This window comes from Polyodon spathula, chromosome 4 (genome assembly GCF_017654505.1).
Source record: "Polyodon spathula isolate WHYD16114869_AA chromosome 4, ASM1765450v1, whole genome shotgun sequence".
Classification (NCBI taxonomy): domain Eukaryota; kingdom Metazoa; phylum Chordata; class Actinopteri; order Acipenseriformes; family Polyodontidae; genus Polyodon; species Polyodon spathula.
This window is the reverse complement of record NC_054537.1, coordinates 3,539,553-3,559,187: the sequence shown is the minus strand read 5'-3', so window position 1 is coordinate 3,559,187 and position 19,635 is coordinate 3,539,553. Positions and strand designations below refer to the sequence as shown.

Below are 19,635 nucleotides of genomic sequence, written 5' to 3'. Positions count from 1 at the left end.
TCCAATGGGCAATTTATTTACCCACTTACTAAAATGACAACATACAATGAAACGAGGTTCGCAAAAAAATAAGTTCATACATATTAATACTGGTGTAACACCAGAACCCTTCAGTGGAAACCGCAAGAGAAAAGCAGTTTAATATGCTAGTAGGGATAGAAATAAGACTCCTATTGCACAGCAGTTTCACCCACTCCAGGTTTTACTACCAGCTTGATTAGCTCAGGTGTATTGATAACAAGCTCAGGAGTGTCTTATTAAACTCATAGTACAACCAGGAATGAATCAAACTGCTATGCAATGAGTCTTACTTATATCCCTGTACTAAAAATAGAAGATAATAAAATCCAGTTAATACCAGTTTCAAGTATGGTAGCTACAGGTTAACAAAAAATTGACTGGACCATTATATTCACCACTGGAAAATCCTCCTGACTTACCAGTCTATTCGAATCTTCACTCGGCCTGTAAAAAAAGAGCAGCCGACGTACCAACAGACTCAAACTAGCTGCATCACTGATGGAAAAGCCCCCGCCTGATTGTGCTAAGCAGACACAGTAATCAAACTTGCTTCTTTGGATGGCATACTGGAAAGACAAACAAGGAAAATGTTTCATTTCAAATAAACATTGTGCAAGTTTGCAAGACGGTTGAGTAGAGAGACAAAGGGCAATTAAAATAACTTTCTAGACAGGTACTGCCACGTGCCCAAAAGTAAAGATTTAGGTTGAAAACATTATGATACAGACCATTGTGCAGGGTTTACAATACAATGCAAAGCACATGCACATGCACAGGTGCCAGCCCTTGCATTCTTTTAAATAAGTTCTAAAATGTAAAGAATACAAAAGGCTCACATACTTGCTGTTTTCTGTCTTTGTAGCCTCGTACATATGATTGAATAATAACTGCATTCTTCAGTCTTCGTCTTTCATCCTGGTATAAAATAATAATAATAATAATAATAATAACCAAATAATAAATAGGAAATGCATCCCAACAGTTAGGCTATACCTAACTCTGCAGCATCTTCAACTTCTACGTTGTTTGAAGGCAAATGGAAGACTTACAACCACCCAGACTTTGGTCCAGAGCATGTTTGCTGTGTTTTGGTTGTGCCGATTATGAATCTGACATTCTGTATACTGCACTTTGCAATATATACTTTCAAAATGAACTTTATCTGTCAATACAAAGATGATCCAGGTATCCAGTGTCTGTATTAGCCACACTGTTGAAATGCTGTAAAATTACAGCTAGCAATAAGTCTTGATTTTTACCTCTCTTTTCCTTCTTTCTTCCTGAGTACGGTGTAAAAGTGAGGACTTTTCCTCCTTTAAGGAATAAAAAAGATTGCATTATTATGGAGAAGGTCACCTAAAAACACATAACTTGTCTGCATATTCATAATTAAAGAAGGTGGTCTCAGATGTTGTAGGATAAAGTCCTTTACATGTAATTAACGTTCATTGTCTTAAATGAGCATACCACCAGATACCAGATAGTTTGATACAGGCAGCCCAGAGAGTGAGAGAAAGGCAAAAGGGGCGTCCTATTAGTTGTAATACAGAAAGAGAACTTTAGTGTGGAGGTGACCAGGAAAACTGGCTTTACCAAATTAATGTGTACAAATTGAGAGTTAAAAATTAACAGTAAAACAACAGGAGACTTGAGAGGAAGTTGCAATGCATATTTTATTGTTCAAATTTCACATTTTATCCAAATCTTTGCAAAATGTGATGAAGTTCCACAGTGATGAAAAGGGGTAACGATATACAGTATAAGCAAGTGCTTTACACCATTTCCTTTTTTAATAAAGATGTAATATTTCCATTTATTTTTTAAAATCGTACCTTTCTACTCGCTCCCCCAAGAGACACCTTGGGTCGTGTTTTGAAATCTCCTCCAAAGCTATACATGGTTGCAGTTGTTCATTTAGCAGAAGTCTTTTCAGAAAGGAGGCGATTCAAACCTGCAAGAGAAAAGACAGCACTCTCTGTAAAGCACCACAAGAGAAACTAAACTTTTAACAGGAAACTGAATGTGGGAATCTGTGAGTCTATGTGGGTGTGTGCAAGTTGTAAAAACAGAAAATGTATATTATATTTATTCTGAATTAAACACAGGCACAAAATCCACCCCAACTGTTTCCAAGCACAGGGACAGAAATTAGTTTCACTTTCGCTTTGTGAAACAGACCCTAACTGCATGGCGACTGATGTTTTTCAAATTCTCATTCAGACCAGTGACAGGGTAATACTGAAGATGGTCACATTACAGTACTTGGGTCTTATGTACTGTATGCCTCTTTTAAAAACACCCTTATGCAAGTTCACCACAGTATGTCTGCAATTTACCATGCACCCCCCATGATTATATTATGCATTTAGCATAGTGTATCCTGGTTTGCCTTGTTATTTATATGCTTTACAGTACCTTACTGTTGTTTGTCATGTTGACCTATGCTTTTTACTACAGAAAAACTTTATAAGGGTAGGGTTGTCTTTTTGTCAATTACTTAGTGTTGAAAGAGTGTAAATGTTGTTGGATTCACTTCTGACCCAACAATAGTGTACAACATTATGAACCTGCCCAACAAAATGCCATAGATTACCACCAGTAAGTCACCTTTGATCACATCATCTCCAAAATCTAATCAGCACGTCTTGTAGGGTTTTCATACACAAGGTTACACCTTGTGTATGAAGGGTCATCGCTCTGACAGAAATTCATACGGCTGGTGTGGAGCAGTCTTGGTATAAAGAAAACCTGAGCTACTATCCTGATTGCTATACTGGACAACCAATCCATCAAACATCAGTTTTTGCATGGATTGCTGTTGTACTGGTTGTTGCTTCCCTGGTTGTGTCTCTGCTACCTTTGCTCATGTGCTTCAGAGTGTACTTTTAAAAGGTGAGTGCTGTCTGCTTCATCGTTTTGTATCCGGCTGTACATTGAAACAGGTTTTTTAAACTATTTGTGTAACATACTAGGCCTTACTACTGCTATAGTAAAACAATACAGATGCTACGAGATTCAGTCCGATTGTACAAATTGTCTGTACAGGTACAGCAGGCTTTCACTAAAATGAATAGAGACTGTGTTCTCACTTGGCATGCATTTTCTCTTCTGCCACCAACACACCTGTCATGCTGTTGCACATCACCACAGGAAACTGATTCTGCAAAACTCAACTTTTATGGAAACTTTGGCATTTGTTCACACTTTTCACCATGAAAGCCAGTGGTTACATAATGTCTTATTACAAACGAAGTGTCCTCCTTGGTCCATTCTCAACGTATGCAATGAAAAACCACATCCATGTCCCCAGCTCAGTCTCAGCACTAAACAGAATGCGTGATCCACTAACTTACTGTGCATTCAATGTAGTACTGTCAAGTGCTCCCCTCTGTTTGACAGGCCGTCCCACACCACCGCTGGCCAGTGTGTATTGTATCTCTCCCTACAGTAGATGACAACGTGTCAAAGCCTCTGCCTTCACAACCTCTACCATGCCTTTGTCATATGCTCATCATCCCTTGTCACGTTGATCTGCACTGGCACTACCCACAAGTACAACACCTTTTACACAGTACCTCCCAAATGAATCGGATGCTTTCGTTTAAACGGAACACAGCACATCCGCCTACGCTGTGTGACAGCAAATTCCCCCAAAACACTGGAGCTGTTCTGACTGCATTCCGAATTCCAGAATAACACTTTCAACTTACACGGTCTCTAGCACAAGAAGATCAATCCCTAAAAAAGTATAATTATAATTCCCTACTCTAGACGTAACAGAATAGTTATGTTTACTACTAGTCCAGAGATAGTTACACATAACACAGACAAGGTACCGATGTGTCAAGAGAACAGCGATCACAAAACCAAGACAAACTGCGTGGCATAACACTTACTGTAACATAAGGCCTACATATGAGAGAGTTCGTTTTGGCTCTGACCAGAAAAAGGAAAATAAAGCACCACTGTCAACCCTATGTCTTTCGAAAATGACTCAGCAGGTACAGTCAGTAAGGCACTTCCATACAATTCCTCGTTTATTAAAATCTGTTCACGCTGGCTTGTGTACACTGGAGTCCGAGTAAACAAATAAAGAACGATGTCTTGTACACCAAGACGCCTATACAACTGCTATCAAAAATCACACCTTGCTCTAAATATTCAGTTGTGTCCTTTTGGGGGTTGTTTTATATACTTTACTAGCGTTGTTATTAACAAATACATACATTAAAATGTATTAATTTTGTAACACGTAATGTAAAATAAAACTGTTTACCTGTGATAATGAAATTAGCAATTGAAATGATAACACAGCGAAAAACTGCCTGTTTAAATGTAGAATCCCAGCAACACGATCTCTTTTTTTTTTTTTTTTTTTTTTTTTCTCTTTACTTGATACACAACAGTGTAATAGGAAGGCCCGCCTCTTCCCAGCTGTACTCAACGCCGGTAGGCTGTGCACAGAACATTTGCAGCGGCCATTGGAGAGTGAAGCTGTCAGTCAGGGAAAGATGCACTTCCTTTTTGGATTGATTGAGGTTCAGTTTCCTGAAAGTGCTAGAAGAAAAGAGATGAGAGTCAAATCAGATAGTGAGCAGCGTCAGAGAGGCAGGACAGTGCTAGTAAAACACCGCTGCCCCCGACTCGGTTTCCACTGCAGTCCGTGGCGGGAGGGGATCTGTTTTTTTAAAGCAGAATTGCAGTGTCACTCTGGACGGAACTAAAGAAAGTACGCACGCTGTGGAACCACTTTCTCCTCTGGCACCGCTTGGACGTGAAGCCAGTGTGGCCACATTGCGCATGCGCGACAAGTTTACTCTCTGCTTTAAATTGCAAGTCATAACTGACGCGTGATTGTTTTCATTTTTTAAACTGTAGATTTTTCCAGACCGTTTTCTTTCATTGTAAAACTATAAATATTGTCTCATTGGCCTTAAGTTTAGAAAAATATTTTTCATAATAATACTTATAACCAAAAATGTAAACAATAAGTTTAGGAATATAAGTACTGGGCTGAAAGAAGAGATCCATGGATTGTTTGGAAAGAAATATGTGCAATTATCTGTGTTTTGTAGTTCTTTGCTTTTACTGTCTATAGGTACTGCAATACAAAACATCTTGTAAAATTATCTGGCTTTTCTTGTTCCCCACAATTGATCTGATAGTTTATCAGTGTTTATTGAAACGAAAGTGCTAACCATTTTAATGCATATTGTCAGCATCAGCAACATGTTGGGATTAAGATGTTCTTCAAATGAAATGACCTAGGAACTTGAACTTTGCTGTATCAAATGCCAAGTCTCCCCTGCTGTGCCATGCAGGGGCCTGAAACCTTGTCTGCTGAAACCAAGGTCCAAGCCCTAAAGTGGCATTGTGTTCCTTTAGCGTAACAGAAGAGAGGTGCAGCTCAGTTAGGAATTATGAGTTAAGGAATGTTAGCTCCGATTACTTTAAAAAGGAAACAAATGGTTTACCACGGAGAACCACTTCAAATGACAGCTAACCTATAATGACCTGTGACAAGAAAATGAAATACAAAATCAATAACCTTTTAATTTAAAGTTCCCTTAGGAATTTTGAAGGCAGGCAGGCCTGTTTTTGGGGGGTATGGGTGTTTACTGTATACACCGTGTTTACAAGCATGTGACTTATTGGACCTTTTACGCTTTGTGATATCAGAGTGTTGATTGAAAGAGGATTCAGGTTATTGGAAACTGTAAAGCTACCCCATACCCAAAACGACCAACTGCTAATTAATTAGTCCAAAGCTTAATTTCTGCTCACTAATTGAATTAAGAAATCTGAACACTTCATCATTGGTAGTGGCTTGGTTAGTAAATTACTCACCAAAAGTCAGCCAGGAAATATCCAGGGAAAAAAGTGAACCGCCACACTATGGGTGGGCAAACCCATTAACAGTATTTATCAGTATTAAGACTTGAAACATCTCTATGTCTGTTTCCTACAGCACTTGCAATCTCACTCACATATCTTTACCAGATACTGTATATTCATATACAGTAGAGTCTGCCATTCATCGCTGTTCAATACCTGAAGACAGTCCTACTCTTTTCATTGACCTCCGACTAGTTCAATACCCGAAGATAGTCCTATTCTTTTCATTGACCTCCTCGACTAGATCCAGCAATTCTTGATTAGATTCAGTACTAGTGATTTGAAATGTGGGCCTTGCTGTTTCCACCTCAGCATTACAACATTTAATTAAAAAAAAATCAAGGGCAATAATACTGGAATTCATAGATGGTTTCAATAGTTACGGGCACCAATGTAAAGTATATATAAGACTTCTGATTTTCAATGTTTTACCCCGGCATTTCAACTCTCCTTTAAGAACTAAATTAATACCTGTTTACCATTCGTGTATCTCAAATCACAACTGAGAAACGTGTTAATAGTAAAATTGATTTAGTTTTATTTTTTTCTGTGAAACAACTAAATTGGCCAAGCCTTAATTTTGAATTTACAAACAGGACGTACAAACGAGATTGCAACATGTTAATAAGTGACTAATCTTTATTAAAGCTATAATGAAAAATAAAGTATTTTTGCTGGACACACTTCATTACAATAATTCTGCGTGACTGTATTTACATTAATAAATGCTTTGAAATGAAAAAGTAAGATAAGATTTAAAAGCCCATTTACTTAAATTAAATCATCTTCGTATTGACACGTTTCTCCGTTGTGATTGAGATACACGAAAGGCTCATCAGGTATCAATTGCATTTTTAATGAAGCGTAGAAAAGTCAGGGGAAATCACCGACAATCAGAAGACCTAGGTATATACCATGTCCAAAACAAAAGATGCGGCTTGATGTAGTTTTTTAATTCCATTGTCAGATGGGACCTGATCACATACTGTAGTACCCAGATGTCACAAGCAAAGTGTTTAGCAACGTATTTAAAAGTGCCTTTAAACTAGTGAGATATTGTGAACAAACTGAACAAGCCCTGGCTTTAGCATGCATTGTCCAAGTACATCACATTTACTGAAAACAAAGCACTTCATGTGTAAATAGGCTTTTAAGAGAGTTACATTTATTTTATTTCTTTGCAGATTAAGTTATTAAGCGTTACCACAGCTACATTTTAAGACGCTTTTAAAGATACAGTTGTAAGAATTCGCTAGTGGGATGAGGTTGAACTCCTTAATGTTATCTGGCATGGCCTTTTGTCTAACCATGTGGCATGTTCTGTTCCCTAATTAAATTTGGCTGTGTACTGGGAATCTGCTGCAAACTACACGTCTTGATCTGACCACTGCTCCTTAATTGACACTCTGGTCCAAAGCCAAAGCGAACAGAAGTTTAAAGACGTGCTCCATGAGGCAATGTCATTTGCTCAATGTCAAGTCACTTGGAGTTAAATCTGACAATCTGCATTCAAAACCAGATCGCCTAGGCTGCCATCATCAACTTGCCTGTTGTTTTGTCAACTACTGTGTGTAGTTACCGAACTGCTCAGGCAAAGGACTGTGAAACTAAAGTGATATTTTGGAAAGGAGGGTAAGGGGCTGTATCTGTCACATTTCAAACAGTGTAGGTAAACAGGCTGTATCTGTTCAGCTCCCTTGGCACTCAGGAATAAAACAGTCGACTAAACATTGAACATGCAGGTGTACCAATGGAAGCACAACAAGGCAAGATAAATATAATCTGTTACATGAACCTGGGTCCTTGCATGCACCTTAAGTATGCAGCTTCTTTTATCCTTTTATAAAAATGCCATTCAGTGAGTACTTGGCGAAGCTCACGTTTCGTTCATTTTGAAGTGTAAGAGTCATTCGGGAGGATTCGATCGGAGGATGCCTGCTGGTCTTCAATCCGTCTTAGTCAGTATGTGGGTAGCACCGATCAGATGACCTTAAAATTTGACCAAAAAAATGGTCGCCCCATCATCCAGCAGCTTCAGGAGTGATGGCTTTCTCTCCCCATTTACTTTCTAATACCTGTAACACAAGATGTGAACTTGTGTTACAATAAATTGGTTTTAGTGGAATTGTTTAACAAAGGCCTACAAGTATCTGTATTCAGTAATCATTAGCTATTAAGCAATGCCTATGAAATAAAATGGAAATTCACAATGGGGCCAGCACACATGAACCCTAAACAGAATGTACCTCAGAGCACTTGAAAATCACATGTGAGTTTGCGTTTTAATCTAGTCTTCAACACTAGAAAAGCAGTACAGTACCTAAAATCAGCGGGGTCGCCAGATCAGCTACCATTAGATTCAGCTGGTCAGTCACTGGCAAACAAACCCCTGATCTGCCCTTCCTAAAGCATTATGCTGTGAGTCCTTTTCCAGTCCTTAACAAAAATAAATTACATCTACAGCCACCATTTTGTTGGTAGTAATTTATAAATCTCTTATATTATCAATAGTATAGTTTCACTAGTAATAACAGTATAAGTATACGTGACTTTTATAAATGGTATTACTTAAAGTGATCTATTAAATGATATATTGCAGCTTTGACATTGTTTTAGAACATGTTTTCCTGTGATTATTAAACATTCCTTTGTGTTGTGGACAAGGCATACATGTGTGGGATTACTTGGCATTAATCAATCTGATGAATTGTCAAGTGGTCATGCCATCACACTTGTCATGCACTGCCTTGCTCAGGAGTCTCTTTTGCATTGAAAAAATAAACAGTGAGGTCAGGATTACCTGAAGTAATGCACTTTTTTTGAACAGGCTAATAAATGAGTCTACCTGTTGCTCACACTTTCCCTGGCTGAGAGTATAATTAATCAGTTTGAAACACTATCTTGATAGAGGATTGCTTTGAATAATAGCTCCTTCCCCATTTCTCAACGTCAGCTGACGTCAGGCTTATCTCTGCTTCAAACAGCTGAACTCTTCCTCGGTTTGTGTTAAATCCTTATGGAGCTACAGCCAGGGATTGTGTTACTTGCTAAATCAGGACATACACATTGTTTCAGATCACTTTTTGTGCTGCATGTAGTCAACCAGGACACAACGGCAACTTTTAATGGTATAGAATTCTGTACCCCAAATTGAGATATAAAAAGATCCAGGTTAGAACCAGTAGATTTTCATCATACTTCAAATACTGCTAGATATAAGGCTGCTGGGGTGAATACACCTGGGTTATCACTGTATTAAATGCCACTTGTCCAGGCAGAGTAAAAAAAAAAATTCAATTTTGTGTCCAATGTTTCCTACTGTGAAAAGGTGATGAAAACAACCAATTTACAAATGATTCTGCTGGGCGTGACACGTGTTGGGAGTTCAACACGACACAGCAGTCAACCCAAATAAACTTACAGCTTGTTGGGTTAATGTCTGCAGAACAAAACTACATTGGCTTAGCTATCATTATGTTTGTAAACCCGTTGTTTTTCCGCGGAAATGGATTTCGTGAACGCGGATAATACTCTTGAATGATTTTGTACTTTGACCTCCAGTCAGTTGTCTGCAATAATCTACTTCATAACATTATAAAGCACACTTAAAATGGTTCTTTTCAGGCACTGTTTTACAGACACTGGCTACGTTCACATTTTTAGATTTAGCTGCAGATGGTTTAGTGAGGCAAGTTACAATTAAAATAAACTGTTAACAACAAACCACTGCAAAACAGCAAAGCAGTCCCTTAAAAAAAAAAAAAAAAAAAAAAACCATAGATATGCCGATATAACGGTTGAGTTCAATGGAGCGATGTGGTTATATTGTGGATATTTAGCGCATACCGTTGATTCAATGCATTGATTACAGTCCAATCGGCTGGCACTGAAGTCTTCTTGGAAGTCTTTTGCTTTAAACAGGTAGCATTCTGCCTATAGGCTTACTGAATGTAAAGTCGCGGTGTTTGTAGGTTAGTAGTATAGCCTGCCCCATAACACGTGGCTCCAATCCTGTCTCAGTCCTTTTAAGAACATACACACAATCCTACCTATTACAGAAGCTATCACAGTATATTTCATTACAAATTCCGCTAGAAAATATAACTTTTTTTTTGTCCTAATTTTAAAATTAGGTCTGTATACGGTAGTATCGGTGTGTGTTACTTTCAGGTACGCGGCTCGCGCATGCCTAAACAGCTTCTGCTAAGCTGGGAGGCGCCATTCAGATGTGTTCCGTTATGCTGTTTTCAGTCTTTTACATCTTTTTAAATTAAATTTATCATATTTTACACCATTAAGAAATAGTATGTTTATCATAGGCCTATGCAATACATTGGGTCTTGTACGATTTTTTTATTCTGCCGTGGCCTTCTCATTTTGTCTTGTTTGTCGTGAATTTTTTTTTTTTTTTAGAGAAATTGATTGTTTGTTTCCAGTTTAAGTTAGTAAAAAAAAAAAAAAAAAAGGTATAATTAATGGTAGGCCTAGATGGTAAACGGTAAACCTCGGTTTACATCATCAGTGTAACCCTCGCTGCTCGACTACACCGGACTAGACTTGCATCATCTTTGTACTTGCACTGAACTGCTCCATACCTTGCCGTATTCCACTACCGCTCTTAATTATAACTATGTTCCGTATCTAGTACTTGATTTTACTCTTATAGGTATCGGTATTCATGTTTTTTGCAATTGCTCTTATTTGAAATCGTTCTTATCCATTTACGTGCCCTTAATGGAATTTACTCATATAAGCAAATATTTGTTCTATAAGTTTAACAGCTCTTTGTCGAATTCACTCTTAAATCTAATTATTTACTGTGTTCTTTATTTTGCTGTTCTTTGAATTTTATCTTTTTTCTACTGATTTTACTGTACTTTATAACTGCTCTTATCTGCAATGTGACATTTTGTAATGAGAAACTTTGTATTGTCATATTTTGTAATGTGATACTTTATATTGTGATATTTTGATATTTTGTAACATTTTGTAAGTCACCCTCTCTAAGATAAGGGCATCTGCTAAGAAATAATAATAATAATAATAATAATAATAATAATAATAATAATAATAATAATAATAATAATTGGAAAACAATTGATTGCACTTCTGCCAAAATCGAAAGCGTAGCTATCACTTTCACTATGACAACCACGTTGTACACTCGATCTGGCTAGGACGGCTGGACAAGGAGTTAAATTGGTCATGCCATGTAAAAAATAACCGTATGTTTTTTTTTTTTTTTTTTTTTTTTTTCTTATTAATTATATATTTTAATTTATTTTACAATACAGTTGGTTTAAATAGCGTTTCACTTGACGAGCTTTTGATAGCCAATATATGTATTGTGTGTGGCTATAGGCCCTATATATAATATACATACGCCTAATAATATCTATCGCTTTGCACTTTAAAAAGATTTATCCATTTCCAGATTTCTTTTAAATATTTGTCTTCTATGAAAAACTAATTCAAATGGGGTGAAACTGTTCGGGGTAAACGGGGGTAAATTATTTCTGCTTGGACTTAAAAAGGAATGTAAAAAAATAACTTCAAATAAAAGAGAGAGAGAGTTCAATTTTACAAGGTCCGAGGCGATTTTATAAAACAATTGTTATTACTGTTCACTTCATTTTGTCAGTATTTTTTTTAATTGAATGTGCTAATCATAATCACTTTGTTTGCATCCTTTACAATAAGTTATTCAATAATAAAGTAGCCTGTATATAACCCAGATGGATGTGTGTGTGTGTAATCTCTATATATAGCGCCTGCAGTACCACATGTATTATTGTAGCCCCACGTAGGCTATTACAGAGAAGTCTATTCAACACAGTTCTGCATACTGCTCCTTTAACGCTCCTAACATTTACCAATCACCAAATGCTACCACTGTGTTAGCGAAGGTTACAGATTGATTAACTGTGCAGGCGTTATTTATCAAAAGGATCCACCGTTTCCCATGAGACCTTCTACGTGTTGGTTTTAATAACTTTGAGCCAATACAGTACCGCCTATTATTTGGAAAGTCTACAAAACGTCGGCAAAGCGATTAATAAAAGGTACGTATAAAAATGTAGTATGGAATATATTTTCGATAATATGACCCTTGTATTGATATTGTCTGTCATTAGTTATCCTAGCGACTATATCATAACCCACACTAAAGGGCAGCCATTTTAATGACCCTGCTGCACTTTGCTAATTAGCGGCACAGAGAGGAGAACGCGTAGCTTTTTACAGGTTATTTTAGCAGAAGCAATTGTTAAACCCCCATGAAAGTTTAAATAGAAAAGCGCTTTACCTTTCCAAGTGTTGCGATACACGCTCGTCTGTAGAAGTCTTCATTCTGCAAGCTGGCATGGTCCGGCTGCAGTGGGACTAGACAGATGGGGTAGGAATTCAATTAAACTACTATGTTAACATGTTTTGTGCAAAAACCTGTAAAATAAATGCGCAGATTACATTAAATGCAATTCAGAAACATGTGGTTTAATCATTTAGAAGCGTGTGATACGCAGGCCTAATCTTAATAATCTGTGAAGGTGCTGTTTGTTCATTAGATCTGTATTGATGCTTTTATTCATTATCTTTTTTCTCATGTGATTGTAATAGTGTAACATGTTAAAAACCCTGTAGAAGAAATACAATACTTTACAGATTGTATTTTCTAAAACCAAGGTTTATTGAAAAACAAATTACCCTGCTGATTTCTAACAGTTAATTATTATTTAATAATATAATCATTAGAATACATAATAGTATTAATATTAATTTTATATGATTAAAGTTCGATACTATGTGATGATGTATTATATATATATATACTATATATATATATATATATATATATATATATATATATATATATATATATGTGTGTGTGTGTGTGTGTGTGTGTGTGTGTGTGTGTGTGTATTATATATATCTAATTTTAATGGCCAACCGCAAGCTTAATAATAACATTGAAATCGGCTAAAGAACTCCTTTGAGTATACCTGCCGCTTTTTACACAAACACACACACACACATTTTTAAAAGTGGTAGCCTACTGTATTTTGTTTCTCAGTGAAGGCTGTTAGAGACCCTGCAACTTCTCAATTAGTCTAAATTTATTGAAAATGTATACCGACTATACCTTAAATTATTGCAACGTCGATAGGTCTAATTAATGTGAAATAAGAAAGGGGCGAATACAATTAAACGAGAAGAGAATCATTTTCTAATTTAATAGGAACATTTATAAAGATCAACGAGCTGAAGGGCATTGAATGATTTTATCGATATTTTACTAAATCAAGTAAAATGGGACCAACCTGGAAACCCCACGTGACGAGGTCCACGCAACTCTTAAATATAACAGCAGTGCCAGCAGGGACACGTGAATCCATCAATTAGCCCCCTGTCTGATAGCCTTTGAAATGTCAACGGCGCATTCATAACCGTTTTTAAAAATATATAGCCAAAAAGACACAATTATTATTGAAATGAAACGCGATCAGCTGTTTCAAATAAAACGCACCGCCCAAAGCACCTCGATGAAATTAATAAAACTTAGAAATGCCTTACACGGAGAACTAAATTGAAGTGATGATTAGGCTGTTAGCTGCAAATTCGTTTAAAAGCAGGTTCTACGTTTGAGGACAGCAGCCGCTTAATTGTGCCGATTTAATTGAATATATTGCAATAAAAGTGACAGAGCGGGTCTTCTTAAATTGCCTTTTGGTAATGAACGCATTTGCAGTGGATAATATATACAGAAAGTATTCCAGTTTGTCACGTTGATTTGTATTTCAGTTAACTGTGAAAGTAATGACAGAGACAATTAACAGTTTTTAGAAACGGACCAAAGTTTGGGGTTTTATTTCCATCTCAGGGTGCAGAAAATTAATTTTCCCAGGATGTTGATGCAATGAAAAAAATACAAAAAAAAAAAAAAAAAAAAAAAAAACATAAATCTGCTTGATTGGTGCAGGCCAAGACCAAATGGCTTCATATTTCACTTGGGGTTTTAATAAAAATATTCATGCGTTCTCTTAAGAAGATTAAACCTGGGGGAGGGGGCAGAGCAGTTAAAGCAACAGGGGTTGAATTTATTTAAAGTGTATATAAGATGTTAATATTTTTTAAGTGACTCGGTCATTACGCCTATTGTGTGCAAACACTTTAAGAAAATATTATTTCACACAAGACAACAGTGCAATGGGTTTGCAAGCTTGCAATTCAGTTATTAGATCAAATAGAACTCATTTTGACCAATTATAGTGAACGCTCTGAATAGTTTGAACTTAGCGTTCCCAGGAAAGCCCACTAACATGTTCCTGCCATGTGTGGTGGTATGCAAGACGTTTATTACAATAGTAACAGAAAGGTATTGGTCATGTTTTTACACAATAGCATTTTAAATAGTGGTCTTTCCAACATTTTATCTAAAATAATTAGCCCCTCATATTAGAAACCATTTAGCTCAAGTATATTAAAACGTTATATTGCATGTCCCGGATGGAAACCTTTGTCAATCGATGCTTTTTGATTAAACTAGACAAAAAAAAAAGTATATTGATCTCTGTTAAAAAAACAAACAAACAAACAAACAAAAAAAAAAACTTAAACTTTCTAAAGAATATTGTTCTAAAGCATGCTTGTGATTTGTGTAATTCTGAACATTTACACACACACACACACACACACACACACACACACACACACACACACACATATATATATATATATATATATATATATATATATATATATATATATATATATATATATAGGCGTACCGCATCATTTTTCTCAAAAGAGTCTAGTATGGATCATTTTACAGTGTCTCGTGTGTCACACATACGAATCCAGTGTGTATGCTTTTGGAATCCAGTATACAATAACATTACTCGATGTTTAATTATTGCTTTTCATAATTAATATGCAAAGCGGATCGGCTGCCATTCTGCATTGTGTAATTAAACACAAAACACATTAACTTGTATGCATGGCATATATATATATATATATATATATATATATATATATATATATATATATATATATATATATATATATATATATATAACGGGCGTGTACATAATCTTCCTGTACATAATGATCCTGTACTATTGCAATGGCACCATCATTGTGTATTTGAGACCTTTTCAGATTAAATATTAAACCGTGGGGTAATATATCAAAACGAAAAACATTTCATTGAATAAAATCAAAACAATTTAAAATAAAATAAAATCTCTTCTTCTAAACCAAATATCCTTCTTCTTAAAATGTATTTTTACATACCCAACCGATCGCATTGGAAATACAGCCATCATACCTGTTTTATTTGAGTTTGTTCAGGTAATTGTCAGTGAATATGACTGAATATAGATCGGGGAAGGAACTCAAAATTAGCTCCTAGTCCCCAGCATGAGGCTGCAGTTAATGCGTCTAATCTGTGACTTGTTGATTTCCCATGAGCAAATAAGCCTTTGATGCAGTCCTCTGGAGAGTGGTTAGTTGATGAATTGACAAAAACTAATCAGCTTTATTGGGAGACAGGACAGGTTAAGGGCACAGAGCGTCGATGATTCCCGTTCTGACCCTTCCTCCATTAAGTAGAAGTGGCTGATTAGAGTGACAAGCCCCGCGGTGCAGTCTGCGCACAATTACTTTCATAAACTCTCCATTATTACAAGTGCACTATACACAAGTAATTCGAAAAAAGAAAGAAAGAAACGTCCTGTCACACGGGTTTATATATCACAATCGCACTTAGTAACGCCACCGTGTAATGCCTGGAGTTCTGATAACACTACTGTAGGCTGCTAATGCAGCTGGAAAGCTTTACCGGTAGTGAACAACAGACAGGATTGTTTGCCGCGCGCCAACAGAACAAATGAGTCGCATTGTATTATAAACAGCAATAATAGAAATTGTAATTGAATTTAGATAACATTCACTTGTATTTCAACCAAAACCAAAATTCAACTAAATTGAAGGTTCAGTAATAAAACTAAACAAGGATATGTACATAAAATCTCATATTTTAAGCGATAGATTAGTGATGACATTTTTTTATATAAGCGCAAGGACAGTCATAAGTGCCTCAGTCGGGTATTTGGTGAGCTTTCCTATTACAAGACCACCCAAAGACTTCAATGCCCCCCCCATCCCTTCCCCTCCCCTCCCCAAGGGATCCGTATGCGTGGGATAGAACAATGCGCTGGTCACGTTCTTGCGCCGTTCTGTGCACCTGAACAATGTCCCTTGGTCAACACAGGTGAACAAACCACCTTTTGTCACTTTGAATTAAAATTAAAAATGTAATTAAACTGAAATCTGCTTAGCCGATTTCTAATTAAATCGTCTAATTTATATTGACATATGAAGAGTCTCCCAGAGGGTTAAACCACGTTTTTTTAAAGTCGCACATACAGAAATTGAAAACAATAATCACTTCGAAATGTACCGGCACGATGCATGGCCAACACTCAACACACACAGTTTCAGACGATCTATTATTACACTTTTATTAACGATGTTTTTTCTTAAACTATACAATAACCTTGACAGAAGGAGAAGGCATAAGGCAGCCTTTTAGTTGAATTTCCCCGCTGATCATAGAGGGTCTCAAGGGATCACTGGGACACGTTTAATGACTTCATTAGTCAGATTATTTATTGGAATAACAAACAATGTTACCTTTATTCAAACAGCTCCGTCACGTTTAAAGGAAGTGGCGCATAAGTAACAATATTATCATAAAATATAGAGCAGTAAGACATATCACAGCACACCTGGAAAAAAAACTAAAACGACATTATTAAGCAACCCTTTAATGAATGAACTCGCACTGTCTACAGTATTACACAGACACCCAGGCACATATTGAGGGCTCTTGCTATTTTTTTTTTATTATTTTCATTGTTGTATTAACTTTTTGTTAATGTATTCACAGATAAATTAATTTGAAAAGGGCAATATGATCTTGAAAGGCGTTGTAGTTGTTTGCTGCGATGACGCTGTTCGCTTAATTAGTTATCGTACAGGATGTGTAACATCTTAATAAAGTATATAATAAGAATGGTAACACGTGGCTTATTTGATGGCATCATATAGCCTACACGGTATCATTATTAAATATTTTCATTTCAGCTCTGATTCCACAATTCTCTTAAAATAATAGAGTTATGGACTATTAGTTCCAGTGGGAAATTAACAATAATGTTAAATAGACCAGCCTGATATATTTAATAAAGAGTGAGACCAACACACAGCAGCTGAACGGCAATAGAAGCTAACGCTGGGTCACAGAACTGTCCAACATCACGAGTTTGTTCACTTGTGATTACCTTGTAAAACGCGCGGGTGAAATACACAGCTTTAAGCCCAAGCCAGTTAGCATACAGTGCGTGGCCAGTGCTATTACAAATAGTCCCTCGTCGCAAGCGCTCTAATGGATTTTCGTTTAAAGGACATTGCTCACTTTATATTAATCGAAAGTCAGTGTGAGAAGTGCACTTTTCCACTCTCTCTATTGTGGAAGCCTTGATTGAGAGCGATTATTGCGGGGAAAAAAACTAAAAAATACAAATTATTTTACATGCTTTGTTGCAGCTTCATGTCATTTTTTGTACTAGTACATTAGTATACTATGTTTAATAAACAAACAGTAATTTAGTTCATAGTTCGCGTTCCGTTTGATTGAGGCTAGTACCTACTGGTCCAGTCTTATGGGATGATTTCTCTTAATTTGAGTCCGATCGGGTGACTGCTACCCAGGTGAGTCCGGTGACCTGGTGGTTGGAGACACTCTTGTCTGAATGAAACAGATCAACACGCTAGCATACTAAAGGAGCCCTGCTCAATATGGTTACAAATAGAAGCAAGTTGGTCAGTTTTCTGAAGAAAGTCACAGAGTACACCGGTTCGCTTTGTAGGGGTCCTTTTATGGTAAGCGTTAAGCCATTTCTGCCTAAAAGCCCGTAACAGCGTTTTCATCTGAGCGATATTAACGTTTGAAAAGGACCCTTGCACTCTTATAAACAGGTTCCACAGATACTGGAACTTTCTCCGACACGGTATGTTAGTTTTAAGCATAACTAACATTTGCAAAATATGTGACTATCGGGTGCGTGCACCTTCTAAACATTTGTTGTTGTAGGCTACGTGATTTATTTGTTGCTGGCACCTCTATTAGCCAATTCCGCTACGCAAACATATCCGGCATAATGTAAATGCGTCACTACAAGACAGACATGAAGGCATTTTTTAAGAAATCGTTTACCTGTAAATGATAACAACTGCAAATGCATATGAAGGTCTACATGCCTACATTTTATATAAAATATAACTGCAAAACATTTTATTAGATTTTCTGCAAATTGCCTACCTGCTGCAAACTAATTTTGTAGAGTACTAAAACGCACCGGTAACAAAAACGCGTGAAATGCATTTGTTTTATTGTATTTGTTATTTATGAGCATATACTATTAGATTTTTCTTTTTTTTTTTTTTTTTTTTTTTTTTTTAAATAGCATAGAATATTTAACAGTAGATTGGCATTGTAGCCATGCTGGTTTATCGCTTGGAATATGGTTTTCAAACAAGCTTAGTTCTTTGCCTCTTAACATTGATAAAGCCTACAGTATATACTGTGCTATGATTTGTACAATAGTTTACATATCATTATTATGCTACTTACATTTGACGTGTATTGTTGATAAGATTACTAGCCTATCCCCATAACCTTATCCGCGCATACCAACAAGTCACTGAAACGAACCGCTCCCTCACTAGCAGAGAGACGTGTGTGTAAAATGGAAATCCAAAGTTAATTTTAATATTGATATTAGCCCTGAGATCATTTATTTCCCAGGACGACGCCTTGAGTTGTAACACAAATAAAGGCCTGTATTCTAAGAGACGTCGCTGCCTCTTTGGAGTCAAACAATTCAGACACACCTGCGACCAGAGACAGCTTTAAATACAGTAGAAACAACAGGGTACGCGGGGTTGTCAGAGCAGTGTGAAACTCCTCTTTACACTGATATGTTGGTGCACTGAATCTTTTTACAAGTAAAACAGTCTTTTTAAAAAATATGCAGTGATGTCAATAGTGGCACTAAAAATAATACTTTACTTGTATACAAAAAATAAGCATAAACCGAGTATGGACGCCTTCATGCAAAAGTGTAAATGCAGTAATACACAATACAATCGTAACCCTATGATGTTCACACATGAGAAAATATACTTTATTTATATAACTAGATTCCGTTTCTTGTACAAAACATTTTTTTTTTTTTTTGATCTGGCAATTTACTACATAAGATCTTTTTCCGGCTTGTGATGATGTATATAATATATATATATATATATATATATATATATATATATATATATATATATATAGATATATATATTAATATATAATATAGCTCGTGACACAGTCTGCACAAAGACCCAATGTTCTATAATTCAGACAGCCTTGAATGTAAACCCTCTTCAAAGCCAGAACAGTTTAAGCACTGGACCCTATCGCCAGCTAATGAACATTTCCCCATCATTATCTTTTAAATCAAATGGTTGTTTTCAAATTGGTTGTAGGCCTACCTGATTGTAATCACACTAACAACTATATACTGCTTCGTTATATACCAAACGTTGCGCAGTCTCTAAGGGCCCTATTCTCATTTGGTTTACGCGCTACTTACGCACTGGAAGAAG

General features: G+C 36.4%; 1 protein-coding gene across 1 annotated transcript in view; it reads right to left on the bottom strand.

Moving 5' to 3' along the window:
* LOC121314065 (ubiquitin-protein ligase E3C-like) overlaps positions 1-4,817 on the bottom strand; it is a 48,837-nt gene extending 44,020 nt beyond the window's left edge. The window contains exons 1-5 of the mRNA XM_041246881.1: positions 4,298-4,817; positions 1,854-1,972; positions 1,281-1,334; positions 862-936; positions 441-587 (exon numbers count right to left, since the gene is read on the bottom strand). Of these exons, the coding sequence (XP_041102815.1) occupies positions 441-587; positions 862-936; positions 1,281-1,334; positions 1,854-1,919 (342 nt within the window). The 5' untranslated portion in view covers positions 1,920-1,972; positions 4,298-4,817. The remainder of the gene's footprint in view (positions 1-440; positions 588-861; positions 937-1,280; positions 1,335-1,853; positions 1,973-4,297) is intronic.
* Positions 4,818-19,635: the final 14,818 nt, after the last annotated feature.